The sequence below is a fragment of the Pipistrellus hanaki genome (genome assembly GCF_964339955.1).
Source record: "Pipistrellus hanaki genome assembly, chromosome: 8".
Lineage (NCBI taxonomy): Eukaryota > Metazoa > Chordata > Mammalia > Chiroptera > Vespertilionidae > Pipistrellus > Pipistrellus hanaki.
Window position 1 is genome coordinate 3,798,632 of NC_140510.1, and position 18,549 is coordinate 3,817,180.

General features: G+C 39.1%; 1 protein-coding gene across 4 annotated transcripts in view; it reads left to right on the forward strand.

The window, feature by feature from the left end:
- Positions 1 to 18,549, forward strand: part of WDR33 (WD repeat domain 33) — a 107,137-nt gene that overhangs the window by 48,291 nt on the left and 40,297 nt on the right. For all 4 annotated transcript variants that reach the window (XM_084891993.1, XM_084891995.1, XM_084891994.1 and 1 more), the window contains exons 3-7: positions 108 to 176; positions 913 to 1,017; positions 3,870 to 3,965; positions 4,134 to 4,285; positions 5,952 to 6,049. In XM_084891993.1, the coding sequence (XP_084748119.1) occupies positions 108 to 176; positions 913 to 1,017; positions 3,870 to 3,965; positions 4,134 to 4,285; positions 5,952 to 6,049 (520 nt within the window). The remainder of the gene's footprint in view (positions 1 to 107; positions 177 to 912; positions 1,018 to 3,869; positions 3,966 to 4,133; positions 4,286 to 5,951; positions 6,050 to 18,549) is intronic.

Consider the following 18,549-nt stretch of genomic DNA (forward strand, 5'->3'; position numbering starts at 1 on the left):
TTTTCGCCCATTTAATAATAGCATACATTTTATTAGTTTCATATTGAGTGCAATGAGATCATATAGCAATTGATTAATTAACTAATTAATTAATCTCTTTTTAACAGAATAGAATATGGCAAAGAGACCAGAGAGATATGAGGGCAATTCAGCCTGACGCAGGTTATTATAATGATGTAAGTATAAGATATGCCATACTGGCTTAATATAAAACTCTTTGCTTAGATATGTGAATCTGAAAACAATGTGATCTGAAATTCAAACATGGACTTCTCTCATCTCAATTTAAATTTTCCTTTTAATCTAATGAAGGGTGAACTTTTGACTTGGGGCTTAAAGTGGTATTCAGCAAAAGATTACACTGTCTCAAAATCTGTGTAATAGGAAAGTTAATTTTAAATTTAGCTGATTATTGACTTTGAGAAGGAATTGGGGAAATTAGGTACTTGATTTTGTTGCTTGTCTATATTAAGTGACATTTAACTTTTCTGTATCACAGTTTTCCTCAATTAATATAGACTAATTAGAGGCCTGGTGCACAAAATTTATGCATGGGTAGGGTTCCGTGACAGCCCTAGGAACCCAGGGCTTATCAGGGCCTTCCTTCCCCCAGCTACCAGCTGCCAGCTGCCACTTGGGGCCTTTCTTTGTTTCATGCCGCTCCCTGGTGGTCAGCGCATATCATAGCAAGTAATTGAACTCCCTGTTGGTCAAACACCCGAGGGGGCAATTTGCATATTAGGCTTTTATTATATAGGATTACCTATTAAAATATTTTTGAAAGTTCTTTATATTCCTGAATTGGTCTTTAAATGTTGAAGTAGTAACTTTGCATGTCCTTGACTTATGTCCTGTGCATCATCAGGAGCTCTTAAAATCCAATATGTATTATTTATTTATTTTTTTTTTTAGCTGGTCCCACCTATAGGGATGTTGAATAATCCTATGAATGCAGTAACAACAAAATTTGTTAGAACATCAACCAATAAAGTAAAATGTCCAGTATTTGTTGTTAGGGTAAGTATTCTGTTGGATATTTTTGGAAAAATTGATCCTTAGTTAGTCTGTAAATATAACAGGACAAAGAAAATTAAACACTGTTTTAAATATATACCTGGGATAAAAATCAGTGTATCGCTAGTAATTTTATTTTAGAATACCCAATTATCTACTATATCAGCATTTAGTAAGGTGTTACTTTTGGGTTATTTTCTTCTTATTGCAATTTCCATAGAATTCTTTTCTGAGCCGGTTATGAATATATATATTACAGTAGGTCTCAGACTTGCTCTTGAATAGAAATGCTTTTGTTGTGTAGAATTTAGAAAGCAGCATCTAAAGGTGAATGAAAACGTTTAGGTGTTACTGGGAAGCAAAATACCTGAGAAGAGCTGAAGACAAATGGTAGACCATAATTGTCAGTTCCGAAGGTACATACATAGTAGGTATTCCATATATTTTCACTGAAATTTTTAAAGTGTAGTTTTAAAATAAATTGTACATCGACATGATTCAAAAGTGACATTTGAAGCGTTTTGCAATAAAATAAAAAGTCTTCTCACTTCTTTTCTCAAGCTAGTTAGTAGTCAAAGTTGAGCAAGTAAGAATTGGACAAAAGTCACAGTAAAAAACAAAACAAAACAAAACAAAACACCAGGACAGAGAAAAGACAGTCATAGCAAATATGTGGCAAAGGAGCAAAAAATATGTGGCAAAGGAGCAAAAAAAAAAAAAGAGTAAGATTTCTGATATTAGGGAGGTGAACCCTATGGAGAACTGAGAGGGCCTTGAAAGAGATGTTGGTTTGAGCTGCATAAAATGATCCAGTCACTCTGCTTCAGGCATAGCCCAGAAGGAACATCCGTAAAAGACCTTCAATGGCTTTTGTGTTAATAGAGCTAACTAGAATATAGGATGATTTTGTTTGCAGCTGTTTTAATATCCTTTTTGCATAATAACTGGAAACCTTTTTGAAATGAATAGAATCAGCATTCTCTATTCCGTATCTTGTAATATGGGTAAATTGCTCATTTTGGGATCTATGGGATCCTAGGGGAAATTTGCACTTAAAGGTGTAATCCAGATTACAAGTTATTAAGACATAGAAACTGTGGGTTTTGTGTCTACAGTTTGTGATCTATAGTATTTACTGGGTTGGAATCCAAGCAGATAACAGAAACTAGGAAAGTAGGAAGATTTTATTCATAATAATCCAAATCATAATCTGCAGGTAAGTAATGAAAGGCCAGATTGTCACATATTTCTTTATAATTTACCAAATAGTCTTCATTTTATGTATCTCATCCTGCTATTCCTATAAGCAACTTGTATTTTTCAACTCTGTGTCACAGTTTTTATTTTGGAAAATAGGGTTGTTATATTGACAGTTGTGTATTTGCATCTTCTAAGGAAAATGAGTTGTGTAATCTATCATAGAAATTTGAAAATAAAAAGTAAGAACAAATAAGTATTTTTAAAGAATATATATTTAATCTAATGGTATATTTTTATTGATATAACAGAGAGAAGAAGGGATTGGGGAAGGAGAGAGGAATAGAGGGAGGGAGAAGGAAAGAAAGAGAAAGAACATAAGAATGTCAGTGTGAGAGAGGATCTTTGATCGGTTGCCTCCCACATGCACCCCAACTGGGGTTCAAATCCAAAACCTGGATATGTGCCATGACTGAAAATCAAACACACGATCTTTTGGTGTACTGGATGATGCTCCAATTTTAACTGAGCCACAGTAGCCAGAGTTGAAAAAATAGTGGGGTTTTTCTACAATAGGAAAATTGTAGCATTAAAATATTGGTGTAGTATTTGTCATGAATCTGCTGTATGACTTTTTTTTTTTTTTTTTTTTGAGATCAGCATAAGACTTGTTAATGCATGGTACTATGAATAAAGGAGAGCTTTAAAAAGCTTTTTTTTTTTTTTTAGTTTTAGTTTTTTTTTTAAAGTTTTTTTTTTTTTTTTTAATTGATATTTTACAGAGAGGAAGGGAGAGAGATAGAGAGCTAGAAACGTCAATGAGAGAGAAACATTGACCAGCTGCCTCTTGTACACCCCCTACTGGGGATGTGCCCGCAACCAAGGTACATGCCCTTGACCGGAATCGAACCCGGGACCTTTCAGTCCGCAGACCGACGCTCTACCACTGAGCCAAACCGGTTTCGGCTTAGTTTTAGTTTTGATAGTACATTTATTTGCCAGTAAAATTTTGATAGCTTTGATGCCCTTAAATTGGTACTTATTATTAATGTTCAGGCTTTGAGTCTTTCTGGTGACTGAACATCTTATAATGTTAGTCTGCTCATTACCCCAGGAAAATAAAGTCTATGCAGATTTTGTTTTGAAATGCTCTTTAGAGTGCTTAGGCCTGTGTAGCTTAGCAAGGTGCTTACTTATATTGTACTTAACTTTTTCTTTAATTAAAAAAATTTAAAATATATTTTACTGATTTTTTTTACAGAGAGGAAAAGAGAGGGATAGAAAGTTAGAAACATTGATGAGAAACATCAGTCAGCTGCCTCCTGGGGATGTGTCCGCAACCAACACACATGTTCTTGACTGGAATCAAACTTGGGACCCTTTAGTCTGCAGGCTGATGCTCTATCCACTGAACCAAACCAATTAGGGCCTTAACTCTTTTTAATTTAGTTAATGAGTTAAAGTGCTGTGTTAATAAAGTTTTTTTTCCCTGACAAAATACTTGCTTATAAATCTGAGCTACACTTAAATGAAAGTCAGTATAATTACTTAATGTTGATTATTGAGTATTTTGTAAATAAAGACTTTCTTAGTGTTTTAAACATTAGTTAAGGTTGAGGGTTTGTGGCCTTGTATAACCTGTTTTTTTCCATCCCTAGTGGACTCCAGAAGGAAGACGGTTGGTCACTGGAGCTTCTAGTGGAGAGTTCACCTTGTGGAATGGACTCACTTTCAATTTTGAAACAATACTACAGGTAACCGTAATCATCAGATGGCAGCATCATTCTGTGGTCAAGAACTTGAGATATAGTAACTTTATTGGCATTTTAAACTTACAGTTGGACAAATTGTTTGAGTTAATACATGCTCCTGTAAAGCCTTCCATCTTGTATGTAATGTTTACAAATGTTTTGTTTTCATAGGCTCACGACAGCCCAGTGAGGGCCATGACGTGGTCACATAATGACATGTGGATGTTGACAGCTGACCACGGAGGATATGTGAAATATTGGCAGTCGAACATGAACAACGTCAAGATGTTCCAGGCACATAAGGAGGCGATTAGAGAGGCCAGGTTTATACACAATATACCATTTTCTGTAGTCCCTATTGTCATGGTTAAATTATTCTCTAAGTGTATTCTGGATGCAGAGATGCATGGGCTCTGTCGGATTCTGGGGAACTCTCTGCACCCTATGAACACGATATTTTTCTTTGTTTTCACATATTCACCATTTTGCTGGCGCCTTCCTGAAGTAGTGTTGTCCTGGTATCTGCCTTTACAATATGTTAGAGATGTATTGTCTGCCGCATTTTGCACTGGTTTTTTTCTCTTTTCATTTATGGTTAATAATGTGTATACGTTACTTTTTATTACCTACTGTGTAAGACAAGAATATTTCATTCCAAATAAAGAATTCAGTCTTTAATTATGCAACTGAATAAAATCTAAAGCCTACAGAAACACTTTCAGAGTTCACACAAAATACAAGAAAAAAGGCTTAAGTGAAGACCTGGTTGGCTTGGTTATGCCCTGACTCCGAAGGAAAGTACAGTAGGTCTAGAACTCACACGAGTAGCTCTGGATGTGGCAATCATTAATGGATTAATGAACGGGTTCTTCAAGCTTTGAAGCTGAGCAGGTCATTGTTAAGAAGACTCTAGGACTTGTCTTCCAATTCACTGCTGGTACCGTCAGAGCAAATGTGTAATAAGTGCAGTTTACAATATTTTCAGTGAGTTGTACATATTTGTACATATCGACGAGATATGTGCAGTAAAACTGGAAAAAGAAAGCTTCAAAAACCAGCCTGAAGAGTTGCTGCATCCTCAGAATAAAGCTGAGCAGCATTCTCCATAGTTGTGCCACTCGTGTGGTGAGAGGTTGACATCGTTCTAGAAACATCATCTGCTGCAGTCACTGTTTCTACTTTCAGAATCTTAAAACTTGGTGGATACACATGTCTCTCCAATGACTTTGCTGTGGTGTCCTGCCCATACATTGAGTTTGCACAGTCAGTCACTTCCTAGTCATAGGATTAAAAAGTTCAAAGGAGTTTTTAGGGTTAAATTAGAAACGATGATCTTCCACGACAGATGAAAAAAAAAAAAGGCTCTCTCCTTGGGCTTTACACACAAATCTGAATGCCCCTATGCTAACCTTTTTTGTGCAGTATTCATGAGATAGCTTGCCAGAAAGGAGCTGTGAAAGTTTTCCATAGACTTTTCAAATAAATCAGAAACATATCTAGGAATATTTAGCACCAGTCTTTAAAAATCCTGTCCAGCTTTTTTCAGTTTATCATTTCATGAAGTGTCTGAGGTGGAAGCTGATGCTAATTTTTTGAGCAGTATTCTTTTGTGATTTAAAAGATTGTTTACAGGAATATTGCAAAATGAAATTCATTTAGTTTCTACACTTAAATTAGCTCCATGTTTTCTGTTGGTACAACAAGAAATCCTGTATTGTGGGAAGTGTGAATAGCAGTAGTAGTAATACACTTGTAAAGTGCTCTGAATATTGATGATTGGAAACTAAGAAGCAACTACTGTATTAAATTCTTTTGATGAGATGCCATGGTTAGCTGACAACATTCTCTTTATGTTGCATCTTCGTGGGTGGAAACTACCCTCTTCTATTTATAAGGCAGCACAGTGTTTTTATTTTTCCCTGTCTGAGAAGCACAGATAATCTGTTAAATGCTGACTTCTTTCCCCTGCTGTGTGTCTTCATGTAACAGTTTCTCACCCACGGATAATAAATTTGCTACATGCTCTGATGACGGCACTGTTAGAATCTGGGACTTTCTTCGTTGCCATGAGGAAAGAATTCTCCGAGGTATGTGTACTAACAGTACTCATTGGAATATTTAAATAGGAAGGCAATTGTGGTTAAATCACAATACCACAATACTAGCTTACATCTCCACTCAGTTTTCTCACATATACACTCTCTTAGGCTCTTTAAAGAAACCTAAACCCTCTGGTTCAAAGTCATTTTGTGGACTTTTACTACTTATATCATCTTTGAGTTCTTTGACTGGAAATTAAATATAGGCGTTTCCTGTCTGTGATTCCTTCCCCCAGTGACTTGCTTCTGTATGCGTTTTTAGGGCTCTGTTCCTTTCATACCTGGTACTCTGGATACCTTTCTCGCACATCCTGACACTAATTTTATGTAGCTAGCTCACATTCTCTTGGCAGTCTTTTTACAGTATGAATTAACTGATGTATCAATAGCTGTTTCTGGAAGCTTGTTTTTTCATTATATCACATTTGTACTACAGAACCCATTTGTTACTAAAATTTGGAGGGTCCTTGTTTATTACTTTAACATTTTTTTTTTTATTTCATAGTTATAAACTAACATCTATTAATTACTCCATCTTACAAAAGAAGTCTATGTTTTCATTTGGATTAGATTAGTTTTAGACTTCATAAAATGGGGCTGTTGAAATACTAACAATACGTCAATATCATTTATGTAAGTTAAGTGGTACTAGAGGTTAGGGAATTAACTTTGTGTTTTCTATATGCAATATAAACATTTAGACACAAACATTTACACTTTTAACGAAATCTCATTAGTTTATTACTAACTAGGAAGGTAGTTTTCTCAAGTGCTTAATTTGCACCTGCCCTGATTTAACCAAGAGTACATTCTCCTTCATGCTCTTGGTTTCATTATGCCAGAAAAGTAACAGTTTCCATGGGTGTATGGGTGCCACAAGTATTGGGGGTCAAGAAATTATTACTCAGAGATTTTCCTTTCTGTTCAAGAGTCAGCAGGATTAGTTGTGTTGATTGAATTGTAAGGTTTTTTTGTTTTTTTAATAACTTTCAGAACTTTATTTGCAGCAGATAGTGTCAATGTATTCTAGATAAGAAAATAAATGCCCTTGATATCTAATGCATATTTCAGTACAGTATATTTTAAAAAATCACATTTGCTTAAACATTCCTGGCATTGCACATTTTATGCGGGTTCATCTGTAGTATTGTGTGCGATAGCTAGTGTGAGGACGGAGTTCTCATCACAGGGAAAGTGGGTACGCACTGTGAAGGTCATCCTGTTGTCCGGCTTCAGAACTGGGGCAGGCTCTAAAGTTGTCAGGTTCGAATTATGTGATGGGTGAGCACTATGGCCTGGGAGGCTTAAGTGATAAGTTCAGTGTAAAGTAAGGTCAGAGCCAGAACTCGAGTCTTACTCCTAGTTTAATGCTACACTAGTGTTTCCTCTTTTTTCACTTAGTAGAAGTCTTAGCTGTTAAACACCTTTTTCTAGGCTTTGGAAAATCTAAGAAATACAGAGGAAATAAAATAATTTATTAAAAGCAATTTTAAACTATCAAAAACAACTTTATAGTAGATTAAGACTATGATACATGAAATTAGATATAAAGCTACTATCCATCTTGGATTTAAAAAATATGGTAAGATGTTTCCATTCCAAGTTCTAATGAAGTGTTAATCAATTTTAGCAATGAAACTATTCTAAATAGTGTTTGCAGAGGAAGAGTTCTTAAGCACTATTTAGAATAGTTTTTTAGAGGAAATTGCAGAGGAAGAGTTCTTAATTTCCTCTGCATCTGAGATATTAAATAGCAGTATGTACATATTTTCAGGTTTGAGTCCGGGTGAATTTGGGTATAGTTAAGTGGATACTGATTCGTTCCTGTTCTTCCTATAGTTTACAAAGACCCCACAATCATGTTTATATTGATTTGAGAGTTCAATTTTACTTTTTTGTGGGTGCTCTTTTTAAGTTTTACTATGGAAATTGCAAAGAGGCATAAAAGTGTAATACTATACCTTCATGTACTTATAGGATATATGTTCTAGGTTATTCATGTTTTTTGCTTTAAAAAAAAATTTTAGAGAAAGGGGAGGAAGAAGGGAAGAAAGAAAAAGAGACAGACAGCAGACATTGATGTGAGAAAGAAACATCAGTCAATTGCTTACCATATATGCCCCGACTGGGAATCAAACCCTCACCCTGGGTATGTGCCCTGACCTGGAAGGGGACCTGCCCCCTTTTGATATATGGGATGATACTCCAACTAACTGAGTCCTATTGGCCAGGCCATACTTTTTGCTTAAAATTTTTTTTAAAACTTTATGGTATTTTTCTTAGTATCTCAGTGAGTATATTGAATAAATATGACTTAAATTTTTTTTTAAAATTGATTTCAGAGAGGAAGGAAGAAGGAGAGAGATAGAAATATCAATGAGAGAAAATCATTAATCGGCTGTCCCCTGTTCGCCCCCTACTGGGGATTGAGCCCACAATTCCAGCATGTGCCCTTGACTGGAATTGAACCCAGGACCTTGCTTAGTCTGCAGGTCGATGCTCTATCCACTGAGCCAAACCGGGTAGGGATAAATATGACTCTTTTAAACTATGTTATGTATACCACCCAAGTAGTTTTAATATAATAGTAGGTCTGGTATGTTGGTTTAAGGTAGGGGTGTTGAACTCAATCAGAGAAGGGGCCAAAATTTAAAATCCAGCCTAAATTGCGGGCCGAATGGTTTACTGAACAGTCATAAACTGACAATGTCATAAACTGACAGCGGAGTGCAGTGATGACAGCGCGGTGCGAGCCACATTGCAAGGCCTGGCGGGCTGGATTTGGCCCGCGGGCCTTGTGTTTGACACATGTGGTTTAAGGTATTATACTTCAACTAGAAATGCATGAAATGTGTGCACAGGTTGGACCTCTAGGCCTGGCTGACTATCAGGGCCGATTGGGGCCTTCTGGCTGCCAGCTGGGGCCTACCATTCCTGGCTACCAGCTGCTGGGCCAGGGTCTTCCTTCGTTCTGTGCTGTCCCCTGATGGTCAGCACACGTCATAGCGAGCGGTTGAACTCCTGCTTTCCCAGTTGACAATTTGCCCAGGTGCATGAAATTCATGCATGGGGGTGGGGGTGGGGGGTGCGAACAGGGGGCAGTGGGGTTGGGTGTCCCAGTGGGGTTGGATGTCCCTCAGCCCAGCCTGCACCCTCTCCAATCTGGGATCCCTCTCACAATCCAGGACTGCTGGCTCCCAACTGCTTGCCTGCCTGCCTTCCTGATTGCCCCTAAATGCTTCTGCCTGCCAGCCTGATCACCACCTAACCACTCCCCTTGCCAGCCTGATTTCCCCTGCAGGCCTGGTCACACCTAACTGTCCCCCCTGCCTTCCCACTGATGTCCCCTGCAGGCCTGGGTCCCCCCAACTGCCCTTCCTTGCTGGCCTGATCGCCCACAGCTGCCCTCCCCTGCTGGCCATCTTGTGGCAGCTATCTTGTGTCCATGTGGAGGCAGCAATCTTGTGTGTTAAGAGTAACCGTCAGTTTGTATATTACTCTTATTAGATAGGATTACCCATTTTTCCTCATTTAAATTTTTTTTTTTTAAATTTTAGAAATGTTTATAAAATCATAAAATCAATGTTCTTATTTTCCTATCTTTCACTTGGGTTGGAGATCATGGAATGATAGAATTCCAAACAAATAGGGATAGGATCTTCCAACTTCTAAAATGTCAGTTGCCCCAGGGGTCACGTTCATGTATCCTACATACCCTCTGCAACATCAGGCAGGCACACATATGCCTATAGCATATTAGTGTTGTACATTAGACCATCACTTGGGATTAAGTGTTAAAAAAATTCAAGAACAAAAAAAAAAATTCAAGAACATTTTAATTGAAGGAGAAGATTGTGATCATGTAGTCCAACTCTTTATTAAATACTTACCTTTTCCACACCATTCCTACATGTCAGTGTTCTACTCAGACATTTTTAGTGATAATAGTACTCCCTTTTCCATTTTACATATGTAATCCTAATTTTCAGAGAGTTCTTTCGTTCTATCAGAAATCTGTTTCCTTACAACTTGTCCTGCCTCTGGAACATGAAGAATTAAGTCTGTCCTCTCCTCTGCATGGCTCCTTGGAGTACTGGAAGACAACTGGCACGTCTCAGTATAACCTCAGCTGTGAGCATACAAGGTGCCATATGCATCATAGAATCCAAGATACCATACTATTGAGTGCAGGATTTACAGTTGCTTTTTGATGTCCTTCCTGAAATAGTTCGTAGGCCTCTTGGAGAAGGAGTAAGTTACATGAGAAAAAGTAATCAGTATTTTTAAGGTTATAAAAACCATAGATCTATTGTCAGGAGATTTGCTACTCAAAAAGTCTTGACGATTGGTCCATAGGATGGAAAAACAGACAGACCTTTAGTAAATTTAATATAGTGCAGCATTGAAAAGTATATGTATATCTACCCACTTATGCACATTCTGTCCTTCATATAAATTGCAGCACTCAGTTTATGGATTGGAATTAAAGAAACATTAAAGCACCAGGAGTACATGAGCTTCTAAATCAGGGGTGGGGAACCTTTTTTTCTGCCAAGAGGCATTTGGATATTTTTAACATCATTTGCAGGCTCTACAAAATTATCCACTTAAAATCAAGCCTGCTATATTTGGTCATTTAATTAACTCACCCCTAATGCCTTGGCAGCGCCAGACCAAATGATTTGCATATGGCCCACAGGTCGGATGTTCTCTACCCCTTTTCTAGATTACTGATGCTCATGCATTTGAATCAAAGTGAAATAAACCTACACTATCCACACCGCCTTAAGTTCAAGTTTTGACCCTTATCGTGCAATAGGGAAGGTAATATTTTCACAAATTTAAGATGGATAGTATGAGAGAAGAGTCATGCTTGTGATAGAAATGTAGTTTTATCTGTAGTTAGATCACCAATGACCAGCTAACCTATAAATGAGAAGCGTTGAAAAAATGGAGTCGGTAAGAATATTGAAGTCAATTTAGTAAAAAGTATAACACTCCTAAAAAGAATTCAGGTTGCAAGTCAGGCTTGAATTTTGTCTTTCCTTTCTGGTTTTAGCAATAATAGCTGGCACACTTACTATGAGTCAGGCATAGATTTCTTCCTTGTTTAATCTTCTGAATAACCCTGTGAGAGAATGAGTAACCACGCTGGGAAAAGGTTAAGTAAACCGAGCTCAAGGTCATATTTGAATCCAGGTTGTTTGGCTCCAGAGTTCATACTCTCAAACCACTGTGTTAAACTGCCTCTTTGATCTTTTAAAAGTAACAACAGCAATAATGTTTTCCTGATCTGTGGTGACCAAATTGTAGAGTTTTTTTTTTGTTTGTTTGTTTTTTTTAAGAAAAGAGGGATGTGGGAACAGGCAACTCAGTTACTCACATTCATTTTACCTGTTCTTTTTTAAAACAATTCATAGAAGTTATAGATTTTCACAAAAAATTTAACCATAGGAATAGTTCAAAGTACAAATGGGTTATAAGATACATAGTAGATAATATAAATAGAATATGGACATAAGGAGTTCTATTGTGACTTATTCAGGAGGTAGGATGTGTGTTCAGTTTTTAAATATAGCACTCACGGAGAACAAAGGAACCCTTGAGTACACAGAACTTAAGAAAAAGTATTATAAGTATTTTTCTTTAAAAAAAAGAAATCACACATGTTTATTCCAATCCTGCAGGCAGTATGGGAGAGCAGCAGGTCATTCACAAAATTCTGCTCTGCAGCCCCCATAAGCCAGTTGCTCATAGAGGGTGAGAGAAAGATCACATGGGGAAGTAGGGATTACAGGCCTGGGAAGTAGGAGGCTGAGGTGGGACTCCATTGTTTGGGCAACTGGGTTGTTAATCTTTCCATGGTAATGGGCAGTTCTTGAGTGAATGGTTCCAAGGTTGACTCCAGGTCCTGGGGCATACTACTCCCAGCCAGATCAGAAAGTCCTCTGGGCTTCCCCCACTGCTGTTTGTGCAGCCTCCTGATGGGCACTGCTGCGTACCTGGTCCTCCCCAGAGGTGTCTCTCATCCCTTCGTGGTCTCCGGAATATGTACCTGGACAATCAGTGGGACTGGACTGCTGTCACTACTTGAGCCAATTAAGCATTGACAGGGTTGAATCATATATGAGTGTTGATTCCAATCCTGTTGGCAGCATAGGAAAGCTCATCCACAAAAATCTCCTTTATTAGTGCTTTTTAAAAAAGATATATTTTTATTGATTTCAGAGAAGAAGGGAGAGGGAGAGAAAGACAGATGAGAGAGAATCATTGATTGGCTGCCTCCCACATCCCCCTACTGGGTAGGGATTGAATCCACAACCTGGAATTGAACCCAGCACCTTTCATTCCGCAGGCCTATGCTCTAGCCACTGAGCCAAACCAGCTGGTGCTTATTACTACTTTTGAGAAGTCCCTGTGTATTCCTTCCTGATTGCATTTGACTGTGTTTAATGAGATCAACCCCTCTATAAAGATTTTGTGATTTAGCAGTGTGCTTCTGAACTGTGTGAAGACATGTTTACAGAGTCTGAGGGTTTCAAAAGTCTCTTGATATTTTAAAATATTTTTAAACTACTTTTAGTGACATAGTATGTTTCAATATTAAAAGCACTTCAAGCACATCTCATTTAATCATCCAGCTAAAATGTCGACTTGTTACATAGGGACACCTATCTTCTCTGTCTGGGTTTCCTTATTTTGAGGAAAATCAATTTAAGGGTCTTTTCCCAATTCTCTCCTTAAAAAAAAACAAAAAACGGTTATGGTAGGTCCTCTCTATGTAAATAATTATCTGAGTATATTATGAAAGGGAAAAAGGTTTAATATTTACTTCTGAAGCACATTATTTAAAGGGATTAGGCAGGTCCTAAAATATTTCACATGGTACAGTAGTACGAGTTTTACACGAATTGTTTTAGATGTTTATACTTGGCTTTCATTGTTCTATCGGCACGTGTTCTGAATATTGCACATACCGGTAATATAAATTTGTTGGACGAAGTCTGTGGCTTTCTTGGGATGGCAGAGCTGGTTGTTGCTGCCGTCATATTCAGTTTCAGCAGTGTTGATGACAGTACCCAGACACGTGTATAGAAAGATTCCAGTATTTTGAGAGTGACAAATTATGATGATTAATAATGTAGGCAGCAATTCAGAAGAATACTGAGTAATAATTCTTTTGATTATTTGGTAAAAACTGAGTAAGTTTTTTATTTTATTTATTTATTTATTTAATATATTTTATTGATTTTTTACAGAGAGGAAGGGAGAGAGATAGAGTTAGAAACATCGATGAGAGAGAGTCATCCATCAGCTGCCTCTTGCACACCCCCTACTGGGGATATGCCCGAAACCAAGGTACATGCCCTTGATTGGAATTGAATCCGGGACCCTTCAGTCCCCAAGCCGATGCTCTATCCATTGAGCCAAACTGGTTTCGGCCTGAGTAAGTTTTTAAACCAGAAAAGTTAAGCTTGTAGCTAAGACTTACTATGAATACTTAGAAAAGTCCAGAGCACTTTTGTGTGGTGTCTCATGAAAAGAGGGTTCAAAATGTTTAGTCCACTAGATAAGACACTTTATAGGCAAACAGTGTCTTCACGCTGGCACTGCCCGTTCTGTAGAGCTTTCATATATAAATAAATGTAACCATGGTTTTTCATTGAAATTTTCATATCTTCATGGTAGTTTTGAGTGTTTTTGAGAATCTTGATGCCTTTTCCCCCTAAAATATGAGAAGCACCTATCAGCTGCCTCTTGCATACCTGCTAATAGAGATCAAGCCCACAAACTCCATGTGCCCCTACTGGGGATTGAACCGTGACCTCCTGTTCATAGGCTGGTCCTCAACCACGGAAGCATGCCAGCTGGGCAAACCTTGAAAACCTTTAAGAAAGGTTGTAGATTGTATAACTGTGCATCTTGGTGCTTTCGTTGGAGCAGCAGTAGCATTGGAATATTGTTGATTTGTACCAAACTAACGATGATAAGTTTTCAGATTAAGGCTTTTCTCCTAATGACCATTTCACATAGTCCTGGTTGTTTGGCTCAGCCCACAGTGTTGGCCCGTAGACTGAAGGGACCCAGTTTTGATTCCGGTCAAGGGCATGTACCTTGGTTGCAGGCTCCAGCTCTGGCCTTAGTCAGGCGGGTGCAGGAGGCAACCAGTCGATGTGTGTCTCTCACATCGATGTTTCTATCTCTTTGTCTCTCCCCCCTCTTCTCCTCTCTGTCTAATAAATAAATAAATAAATAAATAAATAAATAAATAAATAAAAATATCCTCAGGTGAGGATTAAAAAAAATACTATTTCACCCAGAAAAATGTGTTTATATTTGATTTTAAAAATGATTTTTTACAGAGAGGAAGGGAGAGGGTTAGAGTTAGAAACATCGATGAGAGAGAAACATTGATTAGCTGCCTCCTGCAACACTGGGTATGTGCCTGCAACCAAGGTACATGCCCTTGACCTGAATCGAACCTGGGATCCTTGAGTCCACATCTGACACTCTATCCACTGATCCAAACCGGTGAGGGCAAGATTTTAAACACCCTATCATTTAAATGTTACTTACTAAGCACAGTACATGTTTTTGCGTGGGAAAGACTTTCCAAAGTTACCCCAGTTTTCAAGGTTGGTAGGGAACTTAACTATGTAATCGTTTTTACTGTGACTAAATTATGTGTCGATGTCAGAATGTATCATCATATAATTTAGGTGCCTACGTTTGTGGTATATTCTCTTGGTTAAAGTGCCTGGATTGAGGTTTCATATTTTGAAACAATCTGTCGAGGCAGCAGCCCACTTATATAATCCCCACAAAATGCACTCTTATTATTATTTACTACAACCACTAGATTTTCATTTATGTCTTTATAACCTCCACTCACAAGGGCTTAAGTAGAATTATACCAGTTTACTATGTCTTTTCAGAGTCAATGAGTGTGTGTCTGTACCGTCATTTTTTTTTCTATGAAAAGGATAAGGTAAATTATGTTTTTTATTACCTTTAAATTTTTTTAAAAATATATTTTTATTTCAGAGAGAAGGGGGAGAGAGTGATAGAAACATCAGTGAGTAGAGAGAATAATTGATCAGCTGCCTCCTGCATTCCCCCTACTGGGGATTGAGCTTGCAACCTGGGTGCGTGCTCTGACCAGGAATCGAACTGTGACCTCCTGGTTCATAGGTCGATGCTCAGCCACTGAGCCACACCGGCTGGGCTGTTATCTTTAAATATTAATGATAACAGAATGTAGTGTAATTTCTGTTTATGACGTTAAGTGACAATGAAGAAGTTAGTAATATTATTGAACCTCTTCTCCAGCTGCTCCAAAATTCTAGGTACAGTCATAGTTTCTATCTGGGGCAGCCTTTGTTTTCCCTCTGGGCTACTTTACACACTACTCCTCTGAGAGTGAGCTGGTCTGGCTTTGAATCTCAGCTTTGCCACTGGGCAGGCTAGCCTGTCTTGTTTGTGTTCCCTCCTCTGTACCATGGGGCTAATGATACCCACCTCGCAGAGTTGTTGTGAAGGTCCCAGAAGTACACAGCAGGCTGTACTGAAGCTGCAGTGTGAGTCCACATTTGTTGCTTAAGTCTGGCTTCCTGTGCAAGGAAACAGGCTGGAAAGCATGGTGGGGCTAGAGGAAGTATCATATTGAAGTTAATTTGATTAAGAGGAGGTGGATTGACCCGAAAGGTGTTATAAAGTGTTTACTTAGAGGAACTTGTTTGCTAAATCAGGAGTTGAGATGTGGCAGCCTATATAACTATCCTGTTCCCAATAGTGACTCTTAGGTAGTCATTCTTAGGTTTACAATAAACCTAAGAACAGAATTAATTGTAGTATAAGCCACATTTAAATCAATAACATTAAAATGGAACTATGACTTATTTTTAAAACTTTACATAAGTCCTCATACTTCTTCACTCCCCTGTCATGTCAGAACCACAGTATTACCTTAGGGCAGTATTTCACTCACACCATTCCCCATGCACTGTTCCAAATGTTCTGTTCTTTTCCTGTGTTTGGGTGCTTGCTGCTTTGGTTTTTGAACAGATAATATATTTGAATCTTTCCTGAGAACCACTAGCTGGTTTTTTTTTTTTTGAGTTCTAGTTAGGTAAATTCATATATGATGTGTATTTTTCTTATACTGAAGTATTCTCTTAATTTTGAGCAGAATATTCCTTTTGTTAATCCTCACCTGAGGATATTTATCCATTGATTTTTCTATAGGGGCTAGAGGCTTGGTGCACAAATTTATGCATGGTGGGGTTAGACTGGCCTGCCCGGATCGGGCAGGTTGGGCTGGGTTGGCTGGGTGGTGGGGCTGAAAGTGGTTGGTGGGCTGGCGCCCCTTCCCCCCATTAGGGTGGGGGGGCTGATCATGAGTGGGGCTGGCCAAGGGAAGGGGCTGGGAGCAGTTGGCCAGCCAGCCCCGCCCCTTGGTCAAATTCCTATTCAAGTGGACAATTTGCATATTAGCCTTTTATTATATAGGATTGGAAGGGAGGGAGAAAGACACAGAGAGAAACATTGATGTAAGCATCAATTGGTTGCTACCCTCACATGCACTGTTGGAGCCAGGGATCAAGCCTGCAACTGAGGAACATTTCTTTGAGTGGAATTGAACCTATGACCCCCTCATTCCTTGGGCCAACACTTTATCCACTGAGCCAAACCAGCTGGGCCATAATATTCTTTCCATTGCTACTTTTACTAGGTTTACAAAATCTTGAAAAATATAATGACCAAAGAAATGATTCATGTTTGGGTTTGGATTGTTGATTTGGACATTTTAATAGACATTTTACATTAGAACAAAATTAAATACTTAATTGTTAAGAGATCTATATAATAGAAGCCTAAGTGACCATTATAGCAGAATGACCAGAACAGTGGGGCACTATGATATGCACTGACCACCAGGGGGCAGATGCTCAATGCAGGGCTCACGGCTGGCAAGCGCAGTGGCGGTGGCGGGAGCTTTTCCCGCCTCTGTAATAGTGCTAAGGAGCAGCGAGAAAGGGGTCCCGGACTGCGAGAGCAATGTCTGACTGCTGGCTTAGCCCACTCCCGGCGAGGGTCTTAGGCGGGGCTGAGGGACCTCCCCTATCTCTCCTCACAGTGCACAAGTTTTGTGCACCGGGCCTCTAGTATTTATATAACTAGCACTGTGGTCACATTGTAAGTCCTCATTTGTTCTATTTTTCTTTCTTTTTATTTTTTTAAATATATTTTATTGATTTTTTACAGAGAGGAAGGGAGAGAGATAGAGAGCCAGAAACATCGATGAGAGAGAAACATCGACCAGCTGCCTCCTGCACACCCCCTACCGGGGATGTGCCCACAACCAATGTACGTGCCCTTGACCGGAATCGAACCTGGGACCTCTAGCCCCTTCAGTCAGCAGGCCAACACTCTATCACAGCCAAACCGGCTTCGGCTTTTTTATATATTTTTATTGATTTTTTACAGAGAGGAAGAGAGAGGGATAGAGAGTTAGAAACATCGATGAGAGAATCATCAATCAGCTGCCTCTTGCACACTCCCCACTGGGGATGTGTCCGCAACCAAGGTACATGCCCTTGACCGGAATAGAACCCGGGATCTTTCAGTCCACAGACCGATGCTCTATCCACTGAGCCAAACCGGTTTTGGCTGTTCTATTTTTCTTAATTCTTTTCATTTTTTTCTTTATTCTTCGATATCTCCTTTATTGTTGCCTTTCCTGAAAATGGGTAGGGAAAGAACAGCCTTTCTTGAAGCACAGTTCAGGTTGAGAAGCCTTCCCCTGCCACATGACTTTGGTTTGTGTTGAGCGTGGTGGCTGAAGATGAGAGTTAAAGACCAGGAACAGAACCCGGACATCCCGCTGCTCCCGTGGGCACAGCCTGCAGTGTTGCCGCAGAGACTGGCTAACCAGCGTTCTCACTCGAGAAACGCGGAGGACATAATTTCGTGACTTAAGTGTGGGTGACTGGCAAAGAAATGTGTAAACTCCAACTACACATACACAAATGTGTCCTTCCGAATTACACCCTGAGACAGCCTGCGATCAGTGCACACCTTTTCAGCAGAGTTCCCACTAGTTAAAGGGGATGTGCTTTGCTCTTTCTACACCTTGTCTTGTCACCAAGAAGATGACAGATGGTGAATAAAAGCCAGACTGACCACATATCAGTTAATGACCTACATGGGGCGGGGGCATCACGCACACCTTGGCCTCCCTGGCAGCACCGCCCCTAACGTCCAGGCCGCAGACCACATGCAACATTGAGATGCATTTTTGTCAGTCATGAGGGCGTCAAGTATATTCCGAGTTACATGGACATGAGATTTGGAGAAAATTACCAGCTCTGGATCTACATGTTTTCACTGGGTGCTGCACAGAAGGTGGAAGAGGGAGGGTGGGAAGGTAAGGAAAGCAGTGGGCAGGACTAATGTAGATGTTTTCTCAAGAATTTTTTGTAATTTAC